This window comes from Protomyctophum parallelum (genome assembly GCF_964188405.1).
Source record: "Protomyctophum parallelum genome assembly, chromosome: 8".
Classification (NCBI taxonomy): Eukaryota; Metazoa; Chordata; class Actinopteri; order Myctophiformes; family Myctophidae; genus Protomyctophum; species Protomyctophum parallelum.
In genome coordinates, this window is record NC_139703.1 from 29,547,105 (window position 1) to 29,561,361 (window position 14,257).

At 41.8% G+C, this 14,257-nt stretch overlaps 1 protein-coding gene across 1 annotated transcript in view; it reads right to left on the bottom strand.

Moving 5' to 3' along the window:
- Positions 1–14,257, bottom strand: part of ppp1r16b (protein phosphatase 1, regulatory subunit 16B) — a 141,561-nt gene that overhangs the window by 19,850 nt on the left and 107,454 nt on the right. Inside the window, exon 6 of the mRNA XM_083771426.1 lies at positions 7,957–8,081. Within this exon, the coding sequence (XP_083627552.1) occupies positions 7,957–8,081 (125 nt within the window). The remainder of the gene's footprint in view (positions 1–7,956; positions 8,082–14,257) is intronic.

A 14,257-nucleotide genomic window follows, 5' to 3' on the forward strand; every position in this document is an offset into this window, starting at 1 on the left:
TCAGATTGCTATTTTGGCCATGACCTTTTCCTGGTCACCACGGTAAAATAGAATCGCACTGTAAATGTCACAGCATAAGCCATGGATTTATGTTTTTGAATGCCAACATCGGTTGGTGTCTCTGAACCAATTTTTATACAAAGACAAATACAGTTCTGGCAGAAATGTCGACTCATATTAGATGTCGCATAGATGTGTCTTTCAAAAGTAATCATCAAAAATGCGAAAAACTGAGGAAAAACTCTCTTGGGATTCAATTCCAAATTTAACAAAATCTCACCACTAAGGTTCAACTTTATTGTCAGCAATACCAGTTACAAGTAAAAGGCAAGTGGAATTCATTGTGCGTTCTAAACCCACACAACAGCTACACTAGCCACATCAATGACATACATCGTCACTATCAGGCAGAAACCTCTTATCTCCATATTGTTACTTTTTACATGATTTGCTAAATTAATGAATGCCCTACTTCATCATACGAAAATTGCAAAAAATAGCCCTTTTTTTTTTTTGAATCCTGAAAAGTAACAGTTTTGGACATACAAGGTTTCACCCCGACAGCAACGAAATGCAACATTCTGGAGAACAGGAGATTAAGCAGTGCCTGACATTCACTCAGGCTTACAGACTCATCATGAATTCATGATGAAAGTATAGGTGAAAGTTCTCAAAACATTTTCAAACATTTCCATTTTCTTGTACAGTAGATACTGTTTGCTATGCTATTTGCAGTGGTAGACAGTAACTTAAATACAATTACTTGAGTACTGTACTTTTTGAAGTATTTGTTTTTGGCAACCTGATGACTTTCACTCCGCTACTTCTGGTATACTTTATATACAATTAAGCAGAAAGGGTGTGGTTTCACTTCAGTGATGCTTGCGGAACTCGACTTCGTCTCGTTCCTTACCACATCACCACTGTCGTGGCAATAATCACGTTAAAACACATCCTCCAGTGTAATATTGCAATTACACAACAGTTACGCTTAAAACTAAGAAAATTGCTGAAAAAATATATTTTTTTAATGACAGATGTAGTCACTACAACCACAAATGTCCCAAGAAATTAGCTAGCCTAGCCACCGAGTTTGCTAGCACTCTGGGAGAACAGAGCAGCTGAATTTGCTTGACAGCAATTCGGTTTGATCCACGGCTAGAAGGCCGTTTCAACCAATCAGATTGCTTCCTCGAAACAACCTGTGGTATAATATACTTTGTTGTACAGCGAGTGCATAAAGTCAAGGTACATGCAGCTTAGGGAAGTTCAGTCTTTCAGAGACCAAGTGCAGATAGGGCTATCTAAGCTCAATATTTGATTTTATCTTTATTCTTATGCATCTTGGTTTTGTTCTTGACTCTCACTTTGACCTATACCTCTACTATGCTTCATGCTCACTGCTGTTGCCGCTATGACAGCTGCATTTCCCTCCAGGGATCAATAAAGGTTTATCTTATCCTTCTTTCTTTAATTAAAGCTTTGCAGAGCTATATTGCCGTTCCCAGCTAATCCAGTTTCTGTTGTTTCACGGTTCTACTTTTAATTCTACTTATCTATTTCAGTTAATTAGTTTCGCTTTAGTTTATGATCAGTACTTTATTTAGATTTTTTTTTTTTTTACAAACACAGAAAACAGAAAACATAAAATACAAACACAAGTAACAACAACAGTTTCGCTTCAGTAAATTCAACATAATAAGCATCACACGGGACATTGTGTACGTCACTCTCTGCTCATGCGTCAACGCTGTGTCGCTGCTGTGCCGCTGCGTTTTTGACAGCTCCGTCAAATGTGACATTTTAGCCTATTTTTATCGTATTGATATACTTGATTTTAATCAGAGCTATTTTAGATTTGTTTTGTTTGATGGCCATACTTCACTGTGGTCGAAGACCAGCACCAACAGCGACCGCGATCGCCTGCTATCCTGCGACGCCGGTACATCAACAAACAAACTCCTGCTGGACCTTTTCAACGCAGTGGGTCCCTATCGGGACCCGTGTGTGTAAGTACCGCTGGATCTCAACCTATCTGTTCCATCTATAACATCTCTAGCATCTGATCAACGCACTGGACTCCTATCGGAGTCCGGGTGTGTAAGTAGCCGCTTCTAGCTGTTGGCTAACATCCTAGTCCTGCGCTAACAACAACAACAACAACTTCCATTCCCTTTACTGTGTACTGGCAACTATATCTTTCTCTCCATAGATGTCTCCACTCACCCCAGACCACTCCGAAATGGCCATCCTAAGGTCCGAACTCCAAACAATTGAGTCCCTCCTGGGTGATGTTCTCCGAAGGAAGTCTCTGGTCCAGTCCAGGCTGGACAGACTGGATCCAAGCGGACCCCGCTGTTCGAGTCCCATGCCGGGTCCTTCTCCCTCCTGGGTGTCGGTGGTCCAAAATGGGAGAAAGCGCTCTCTCCCCTGGTTCTCTCCCGACCGTTCCAACTGTCCCATTCCGCTGGCCAACTTCTTTTCCCCACTGGCTAGGTCTCAAGCTACCCCTGTGTTTACAGCGAGCTCCGAGCTAGCTGTGGCTAACGGGGTGCTAACTCCTGCTACGTTGGAGCCCTATAGCGCGAAGCCAGTGGTCCGACTCCCCCGCTCGCCAACCGACCATCAGCAACGGCCTCGCTCCAAGTCCAACAAACGCTCCTGCCCTTCTACCCCAGTTAATTCCCATAATAAACGCTCTCGTCGAAGGACCCCCTCCCCTTCTGCTATCGATCATCTACTCACTAGCCCCCTGCTCTCTACCCCTCCCCTACCCCCACTGCTCCTGGACACAGCTGCGGGCTATCATGACGTCACCAAGGGAATCCCACACTCGTCTGCTATTACGGTCGGCACCGTTAATGGGGGTTTCCCCAGCAACTTGCAGGACGCAGCTGTGGTGATCCGTGACGTCACCAATCCCATCACATTATGGATGACATTATAGCAGATGCTGAATTGACAGTCACAGTGACTGAGACCACTACCACTGCCCCGGTGGCCAATGCTAAGAACTGTCCCCTCTGGTCTAAACTCGCCATTGACAAAGGTGGATGCACGAACGATAGATCCCCAGAAATTATAATTTTTGGTGATTCGTTAATCAGATCTGTTGTGATCCCGGGTGCCATTACGTACTGCCTTCCCGGTGGCAAAGTCAATGATCTCATTGAATTGGTCCCTGTCCTTCTAGACCACCACCCCACAGCACACATATTATTTTTCCACATTGGCTCGAATGATGTTTTGAATAGACATTCTGTCAAACTCATGGAGGACCTCGAATCACTTTCTATTACAGTACAGAGCCTAGGGAAAACCTGTGTTTTTTCCGGCCCCATCCCAGCCCCCTCAAAGAGTCCTGAACACTTCAGTAGGCTCTTGAGCCTTCATGAATGGCAAAAAGCCTTCTGTAGCAAAAATGACATAGGCTTCGTCAGCAATTTTGATACTTTCTGGACACGTAAGCACCTGTACAAGCAAGATGGCTTACACCCTAGTCCTCAAGGCACGAAACTATTAATCACTCACTACATTAATTTCATTGCTTTTAGCTGTAAGTGATATACACCCCAGCATGATCCCACTATAGCAACTTTGCACTCCACTAACTACAAGCATCTCCCTTTGGGTCATGCTGCCTCTATATACACCCCCGGCCCTCTGTCTATTCCCGTTCTTATTACGCCCAGACAACCTGTACTCAATCTCATACCCCGTACAGTCACCCCATCTAACCTCAGTCACATTTTCTGCCTTCCCACAGCCCCTCCCATCAAATCTATTTCTTTTAAAATGGCTTTAATTAATGTTAGGTCAGCATGTAACAAGCCATTTGTCATAAGGGACTTTTTTAAATCACAACACCTTGATTTTATGTTCTTAACTGAAACCTGGTTGAAAAAGAATGACAACGTTACAGTGAACAAACTACGTCCCGCTGCCTGTGGCATTGTCAATGCCCCTAGGATGTCCAGCCGTGGAGGTGGTCTTGCTGCGGTTTTTTCCAAACAGTTCACCTGCCGCTCTGTGGACATTGAACAATTTAACACTTTCGAAGCACTTTTACTTAGGATTGGAGCTGCTAAACCTCTACTTATATTACTGTGCTACCGCCCTCCTGCAGGTTCCAAAAATGAGTTTTTGACTGAATTTTCTGAATTTTTATCTTCTATTGTTATGACAGCTGATAATTTGGTCCTGACTGGAGATTTTAATTTGCACATTGATAATCCCTCCGATAACTCTGCTGTTGAATTTATTAGCATTACACAATCACTAAATCTGATTCAGCACGTATCCGGACCTACGCACAATCAAGGTCATACGCTGGATCTGGTGTTTACTCTAGGTCTAAACCTTAACTCTCTTTGCGTGGGTGAGTTCTTTCTCTCAGATCATAAATACATCACCTTTAATATAGAATTTAATGTTGACCCCAAACCCACCAAACGGTCAATCCGCGGCCGCCACCTTAATAATTCCTCTGCCGAAAAGTTCTCCTCTGCTTTCTCAAACATTGCTAGAGATACAACTGTTCCCACTGACATCAATGACTTTGTTTCCCATTTTAATAATCTCTGTTTATCTTCTCTAGATGTAGTGGCCCCCCTCAAAACTAAAAGGATAAGTGCTAGTGGTGTTAATTCATCCCCCTGGATGAACGAGGATATCCGCAGCCTGAAAAGAGAGTGTAGGAGGGTGGAACGCAGATGGAAAAGATCTAACCTACCATCCCACTTCAACCAAATGAAGGTACTCCTCTCTTCCTTTAACCAAAAAGTAGAAGCTGCTAGAACTACACATTTCTCCAATCTGATCGATATAAATAAAAATAAACCAAAAATTCTTTTCTCAGTTATCAACACCCTGGTCCTGTCTACTCTAACAGTGACTGTGAATTATTTTTTATCATTTTTTCTTGACAAAGTTAACAATATACGCTCTAACATAACATCACCTATCGCTTTAACTAACCATCTTCCTCCAGTTCCTCCTCTAGTTCCCTCACTGTGTCAATTAAATACAATTTCATTAGAAGACCTTATCCCAATTGTCACACAAATGCATCCCTCTACTAGTCCTGGTGACACTATTCCCACTCCACTTTTAAAAGCCGTTTTTAACAGCTTAAGCCCTTACATCTTGACTATCATTAACCGTTCTATATCCTCTGGTTGTGTGCCCAATTCTTTCAAACATGCAATCATTCAACCTCTCCTGAAAAAAACAAGCCTTGATCCACTAACCCATAGCAATTACAGACCCATCTCCAAACTCCCGTTTATCTCTAAAGTTCTGGAAAAAGTCGTCTGTAAACAACTTTTACAGTTTCTTAATAACAATAATATTTTTGATAAGTTTCAGTCTGGTTTCCGTCAGAAACACAGTACGGAAACCGCTCTTCTTAAAGTTTCTAGTGATATTCTTATGAAAGCCGATGCCGGTGAGTGCTCGGTGCTGCTCTTACTTGATTTAAGTGCTGCTTTTGATACAATTGACCACTCCATCCTTCTTGACAGGCTCAAACAGTGGGTAGGTCTAAGTGGTTTGGCCTTGGAATGGTTCTCGTCCTATCTATCAGATAGAAGTGTGTCTGTCGCTGTCGACAGCTATGTCTCCTCCTCAGCTCCTCTGACCTGTGGGGTCCCCCAGGGCTCCATCTTAGGTCCAATCCTGTTCTCCCTTTATATGCTACCACTTGGTGCGCTTATAAATAATTTTGAAGGTGTATCTTATCATTGTTACGCCGATGATACACAACTTTATTTTTCCTTTAAGCAAAATGACATAAACAAACTCAATATCCTGCGTGATTGCTTAGCTGCAATAAATAACTGGATGGCACTTAATTTTCTTCAGCTGAATGCTAATAAAACAGAGATCCTCGTTATTGGCCCCGAAAACGTCAGAAACGCAATCCGGCTTGTCTTGGGCCCACTGGCCTCCAACATGACTGACACTGCCAAAAATCTGGGTGTCTTTTTCGACAGACACATGAACTTCGAGTCCCACGTAAAGAAGGTCACCCAATCATGTTTTTATCACTTAAGGAATATATCAAAAATCAAACCCATCCTCACTTCTCAAGATCTGGAAAAAATTATTCATGCTTTTGTTTCATCCCGTCTCGACTATTGTAATGGACTGTACACTACCCTTAACTGTTCCTCTATTTACAAACTACAATTAGTACAAAATACAGCCGCTAGAATACTCACCAATACAAACCGCAGAGCACACATAACACCGGTACTGGCTGAACTACACTGGCTCCCGATCAAATCTAGAATCGATTTTAAAATCCTTTTAACAACATATAAAGCACTACATGGCCTAGCCCCAGTTTATCTTACAGATTTATTGGTGGCAAAACCAATTGTTAGACCCCTCAGGTCCTCTGACAAAGGCCTCCTGAAAATTCCGGTGACAAAATTTAAAACTAAGGGGGAACGGTCCTTTGCAGTGGTTGCTCCCACACTGTGGAACGCCCTACCCCTATCAATTAAAACTGCAGAGTCTGTTGAAGGTTTCAAGTCCAAATTAAAAACTCATTTATTTAGGTTACATTTTATCTTGTAAACGTTTACTTTTAGTTTGACTATTACTGTTGTCAATTTATGTTTCTGCTCTTAATCTGTGTTGTTTGCTCCTTTGTGCCTGTTTTAACTTGATTGTTTACATTGTTGTTTTTACTGTACAGCACTTTGTAACTTTGTTTTGAAAAGTGCTCTATAAATAAAATTTACTTACTTACTTACTTACTACACTCAAAATGCGCAATAGTTTCTTTTTTTCGTACACCCCCTTTCCCCGCAATGTAGTCGTTATGCCAATTGATTCCTCCCCACACACATTGTGTGTGTCACTACTGTATCATAACTGCCTCACATGCCAGGAGCCCCCACCAAGAGGACGTAGAGCCTTCGTTCTACTCCTCCTGCCCAACACTCCCTGCTGACAGGTGCTGTCCCCAACCCGTACGATTAGGTGCACTGACACATTTCACCCTCCCTGCCCGGCTTCCCTCCCCTGAACACGGGCCAATTGTGTTGCTATAGATACAGACGCTCGACAGAGCCATATGCTGCTGCACCACGGTGGATTCAAACCTACAACCTCCGTGGTGGTGGGCACTTTAACACTGTCCCACCCCAGCGTCCCCGCTGTTAAACGGTCTTTAACAAATGAGGAACATTTGACTTTCTACTATGCATTTCTTCTGCTGAATGCTGGTAGTTGGTAGCTCTCATGTGACACACATACTGTACTACACGTGTATATGTATATACACACATTTGTGTTCGTTTCCTACAATGTTTTTTTTTTTTTTTTTCTACCTTCATTTCATAGTGTACAGTAAGTTGACAGAAAATGGGGGGAGAGAGATGGGGAGTGACACGCAGCAAAGGTCATCGGGATCGGGAGTCGAACCCACAACACGCTGTCAGGCTGGATTAGCATCTGGGCCTACGTGCCCGGACCGCTAGGCCGGCCAGGGCCCTACAATGGCTATTAATATATATATATATATATATATATATATATAAATATATACAAACTATTAAGTAGTGAAAATAGCAGATCTGTGAGCTTGTAGATTGGCTATTGTCCTTCATTTGGGTCCCGGGGAAATGTCTCTTTTGAGTCTCGAGCTGAAAAGTTTGGGAACGACTGTCCTATACAGGCAGTCTGCCCATACAGAGCTACGTATACTGCAGATGTACTGTAGTAGCACTTTTAACATGCCTGGTACACCGCTACCAGAACCCAACAGGATTTATTGTGACATCAAAGATGCGAGGGACATTTAAATGTCACACATTTAAAAGTACGACAGGTTACACTACTTTGGTGAATGCCATCTTGCAAGTGCAAGACTGTTGGCCCCCGTTGTGTGTGGGACGTTTTTTTTCTTCTCCTGCACACACAAAGACAGACACGTCAAGGTCTTACCAGCGTGGCTCCCAGGGAGTCCTGTTGGTTGACCTCCTCTCCTTCTCTTAGCAGCTCCTGGATATCTCCCAGCATCCTCCTCTCCGTTGACGCCCTCGTCTCGTTGATCATCTCTTGGGTTATGCCTGTCAATCAAGGGATGTATAGATACATTAGATCAGTGGTTTTCAACCAGTGGTACGGGGACCACCAGTGTGGGCCACGAGGGGGTATCCCAGGTGGTCCCCAGCTAGATGATGGAGAGTTGGTAACCAAATGGACCCTTATAGATCTTGAGAGTGTAAAATGAAACCAAACGGTTTTGGGTCTGAGAGGCTTCCCCGTTTTTCGTACCCAATGCCGCACCAGTGAGGGGAGGGAGGGGCTAGCCCCGCACCGTGCCCGCCACAGTCAGCACACACAGAAGGCTGTGGAACGTGAAGCACAACAGACCTGCGCTTATGACTGAAACAACACAAATAAAAACTTTGGCGAAAACAGAAGCACAACTACTACTACAGCCTCTGTAGACATTTTTAAAGCACAGCTCAAGACCCACTTCTACAACATTGCTTTTAATTGATATTTTATTTTTTGTTATTCATGTCCTCACTGTATTGTATTACTGCTTGTTTTTTAATGTCGTTGCCTTGTAAAGCTGTAAAGCCTTGTAAAGCTGTAAAGCACTTTGAGCTGCATTTCATGTCATGAAAGGTGCTATACAAATAAAGTTTTATTACAAGTAAGACGCGCAAACGCAGGAAGCGAACGCAGCTCGTAAATGGCAATAACAACAATTAGAATAAATTACGTACTTTTTTAAGGTTTTCTTTTTAAAGTTCTCTTTTTTGTGTTTTTTTAAGATTTTTTTTTTAAGTTTTTTTTTTTAAAGTTAAGTGTTTTTAAAGGTTTTTTTTAAGTTAAGTTTTTTTGTGTTTTTTTTAAGATTTTATTTTTAAGTTAAGTTTTTTGAAGTTAAGTGTTTTTAAAGTTTTTTTTTGAAGTTAAGTTTTTTCTTTTTCATTTTAAGTTAAGTTTTTTTTAAGTTAAGGTGTGTGTGTGTGTGTGTGTGTGTGTGTGTGTGTGTGTGTGTGTGAGTGCGTGCGTGTTGTGTGATACAGCTGCGCCCTCTGGTGGCGGGCGGGTGGTGTAACAGCGGGACAGACACACACACACACACACACACACACACACACACACACACACACACAGACATGATCAGCAGGGTCTCATAGTTAGTGCTCATTGCGTTCGCAATTATTATTATTATTACTACTTTGGTGAATTTCTCTATTACCTAAACTTTCATGACAGTAGCCTACAAATACAATTTATGAAACGGCTATACTAAATCATACTAAATTGGTCAATATAATTTCCATAGGAGTATCTTTTTTATATTTTTCCAAGAAGAATAGCATATTAAGTCATGTAATAACTAAAACATTATAGTGGCTATAGGCCATTATGGGAAATGTACACCAACTAATTTACCTCAGAGAATGTTTTCATTCTGGATAAAAATCATAAAATGGTCTATGGTCTAATCCAGGGGTGCCCACAGTTTTTTGACATGAGAGCTACTTTCAAAATGACAACAAGATTTACCCACCGAAAAAACATTATACCATTGCTGAAAAGAGTTTAAATGAGGGGGCTGAGGGGGCTTTGGAATAGCAGCACTGGCATTACATATAAGACAAATGCACTTGGAAAGGGAAATAGAGGGGAAGAAATGGAATAGGTAGGGTTTTTTGTATTTCATTTATAATGCTACAGACATTTTTGTGCAACACTTTTTAAAACAAAATATTGCATTGTGGGTTTGAGTTGACAGGCCCTTTTGATGTTAATCAATCGTCATAACTCATCCATTTATTCCATTAGATTAGACTCTAATCTAATGGAATAAATGGATGATCAAATGCAGGAGTTTTGAAGGTTCAAGTAGGGCAGTCGCCTTGCCCCCCCGCCCCTCCCTCCCCTCACTGGTGCGACATCGGGTAGGAAAAATGGGGAAGCGCCTGAAGCACTAGATCTCATCAAATGGTGGTCTGTGGCTCAAATACTCAATAAATAATGGGCCTTGATATGAAAAGGGTTGGAAACCACTGCATTAGATTACAGTGTTTCCCCCAAAACATTGGTTGGGGACCCCATTTTAAAGGGGAGGGAGGGAGGGAGGGAGCCATGGCTACACCTCTGAGGGAAGTGGCTAAACATTATTCGCAGAATGCAGACAGAACCGGATCACGTTGTGACAGAACTTGGGCACACAGGGGACATGGCAACGTCAGGAACACAGGGGACATGGCAACGTCAGGAACACAGACAAACAGAGATCAGAGATGTCACACAATCCTGCTGACAGCTACAAAAAAGTCCATCACCAGAAGGTAAAGTTTTCAAGGATAAAGGAAAAAATCTATTTCCTGATTGACAGCCATGTGTTTTTGAAATTGTGCAGTGAGTTGTGAATGGTTGAGTGAACTGTTGCACTTCAAAGAAACTGTCAACTGTGAACTTAATGGGAGAAAATGGCAAGATTTTCACATGACTGTGCCCGTCCTACAACAAAGCGTGTCTGCCATAGACAATATTGTCATGCCAAGGAAAATTCACAGAAAAATAAAATACAGTAAGTGGGTGCATTTAAAAAAACTGAATAGCTTGACAGCTGTCAAACTCAGCTTCCTCTGTAGACTACAAAAAGGGGAGAGGGGGGCGCTGCCTGGATACACTGTAGTGTAAACCATGCAGTAAAAAGAGGGTAGATGGAAGGTGCTCTTTCGTAGGGTGAAATAATCAACTGGGGACAAATGGGTTAGGGCACATACCGCACGGGCTGTCTCCAGTTGAATTCCCAGCCGGCCGGACCATTTGCTGAATGTCAGTCCCATACTATCTGCATGTCTGCTGTCCTAGTCTCTACACCAGTGGATTACAGATTGCCTATTTTCATTATTTCTTATTTTTGTAGTTTTAATTATTTTCAAATTATTTTGGATTGTGTGTTTTTTTTATGTTCTGAAATGTTATTTTTCTAAAGAAAAGGAACCAGACATGGGTCCCGACCCAATGTTTGGGAACCACTGCTCTACACTATAGTATATAACTACCAAATTAAAGGACCACTTCACCACTTTTCAACCCATCTTCATATAGGTCCTCACTAATAATCATGATAAAATGGCACAATGTTTTTCAACTCAGTCTGTGTCTCATGGGAGGGCTGTGGCAGTTCAGAAACCCGTCCAGGCGTCCACCAGTGACATCATCGATGGGGAATCCAAGCTAATGGAAACTGCAGGATTTCTAGTCCTGAAAGGTTGCAATGCGAAAATGGAAGCCTCACAATAATACAAATCTAAATCTTGTTTAAAAAATAATCTGCCTAACGATAATGTGGACGGGATGGGTTTCTGAACTGCCGACAGCCCTCCTATGAGACACAGACTGAGTAGAAAGAAATCGTGCCGTTTTATCATGATAATTAGTGAGTACCTATTACACAAAGAGAGGTTTAAAAGGGGTGAATTGGTCCTTTAAGTCTCAGAACAGACCAAGATCTTTTTTAAATCAACGCACTCTTCGGGAGCTATAATTACATTTCCTTCGTAAGCGAGTCACCACAACGTGTCAGAGTATTTTTTTAAAGCTTCAACCTTCCATATTCAACCTCTTCGGGTCGAACATACCAATTTAAATTAAGACATTTTAAGTATAACTCCGGAAAAGTGCAATGGTTTTCCATTCCACAGGTTATGCTTAACAGTAACATGTACTGTTACTTGTTCATCACAGCGAGGGTTTACATCAATTTGTACTCGGCCAAGAAAACGGTACAAAATGAAAGAATATACTTGACAATAGCTCAGGAATGCACATTATTTCCGGGATAAAGACACAGGTCCTGGTCGGGCTTTTTTGGACATATTTGTGTTTAGCTGCAATTTTACCTATAGGTCTGCTACTGTAACATATTAATCTCTGTTGTTTTACCTATAGGTCTGCTACTGTAACATAATAATATCTGCTGTTGGGCAGAAACCTTTGTATTACAACTTTTTGTTGTTGTTTTTTTTGTTGTAAAATGTCGACATACAAGAGAGTGTCACACAAGTAGTGTAAATAGCAGACCGACAAGCTCACAGCACATCACATGTAGATCAGCTATTCACTATTTTACTTACATATTTTTTAAGAATAGAAAAGGAACGGTTTTGGACATACAAGGTTTCCACCTGACAGCAACAGGGACATAAAGATGCACAGTATGCTGAAGTGCCTTCCCCTCACATGTAATGGCGTATGGAGTTTCTGCGGCCCTTGGCTCAGTTGGTGCCGTCACAACCACCGTACATTCCACCTCTTAATCCACCTCTCAACTCTACAATCCTGAGGTATTTAACTGCTCTGCAAATGTGCATTTTTTTTAAACACTCATCGACTCAGAGAGAGGAAGCTTGTCGGTCAGAAACTGCGGTTCTCAAAGCCTTTGGGGGGGGGTTCAAAATATATCAAATTATTAATCAACTAGCAAAAATGCTGCACAAGCGTTTCTGATGTCATACTGTAAGATTTCACTCAACCTTCTTGGAAGCTTATGGCCAACTTCAGGTGGAGATGCCAAATGGCATGAGTTAAACGTTATACAGCACAGACATTTCTGAATTAGGTCAAGGACGCCAAATGGCATAAGTCAAAGCAAATGCCAGCTATAAAGTGGGCTGCGGTTAACAACTTAAACCCTAGCAACCCCATTTTCTGTCTTAAAAGGCAAATATTCTGAGAAAATAGCAGATTGTCAACAAAGGCATTTGGTCTAGAAAAAAGAAGCCACACAGACACTGGTCGATGAAGTACAGTATACTAATACAGTATACAAATGTCAAAAGCTACTGACAGCTATGCAGGGGACTGCGGTGTCCTGGCCATCCTGTACAAAAGACAGCATTTCCTCTCATCAACTGCGTTTACATGGACACTTTATCAGGTTAAAACAAGATAAAACATAAACCAGAATAAAATTCTCCATGTATACATATTATTATATGCGGATGACATAGTCTTACTTGCTGAACATGAGAGCGATCTGCAGTTAATACTGACTATTGTTGCAGAATGGTGCTGGAAATGGAGACTGGAAGCAAACCAGGACAAATAGTACACTTCAGACAGAAAACAATACAGAGAAGTTCAGTTGTGTTACATTTTGGGTCAATAAGGTTGTCTTCCAAGTATCTTGGATTGACTTTATTTATTTATTTCTATAATTTTTATCCCACGATTTTATAACGCATTTTTCACCCCTGTGTGAATTATCTAATGTGATCCTGGACTCTACACACCCTCCGCCAACCTAGTCCATGGGGGACATGGGGAGAGCAACGGACTTGAACTCATGCTTCCTTCATGCCTGAGTGTCCAAGTTGCTCCTTCACACCTGGCAGGGGGAGTTTCCCTGGTTGGACGTAGCGCGTGAAAGGAACACGTTATTCCAACCAGTTCCTTTCCCCTCCATCAGGCGATACCTATACACAACTCTGTCAATCAGGCATATGTCCGGTGTCTGACTATGCTTCTGGTGTTTGGGGTTTCCTGGAATATACTAGTTGTAACAGCGTGCATCATAGAGCTATTAGATTAACGGGGATATTGGATGGGAACCTCCAAGCATCAGTAGAGGAGATCTTGAATAAACAAGAAGGTGGCCGCACACACCAATAGCTAGAGTACCAATATTTATTAGGACAGCAGGTAAGACAGGAATATCCAACGTTTCGGCGGTTAAGCCTTCATCAGGGAATACAGGGCACATAATGGTTCACACTTAAATATGGTGCCAGAGAGTCATGCAACCAATCAGAAGGGGTTAGGGGAACACGGGTTAAATAAGACCTGTCCCTGTGATATGAGGGGTATGGTCATGTGGTGTCTCAAGTTCACATACAAGAGTTTATCTCAAAAATGACTATAGGGCCTCCTAAGAGGCTCTGGAATAAACATTCCTTGTCATGGAGACACTACAAAGTATAAGGGTTACAGCAGAAAAGCAAATGTGAATTAAAGAAAATGTGAAATAAAGAACCATATAACAGCGATATCTATACAAAAATAAATTTAAAATACATGATTCAATACATTCAATGCAATCAATATAGAAAAGACATATTTAGTACTGGCAATAGACCTAAATGCCCCTCTATGGAGTCGGCCTTTATAGGTATAGGTCACCTGCAGGTGAAAAGAGGGAAGGCGGCCATCACAGTAAGGTTAAAATAAGGTTTTACCAAATTTAATTTAAGATAAATTAAAAGGT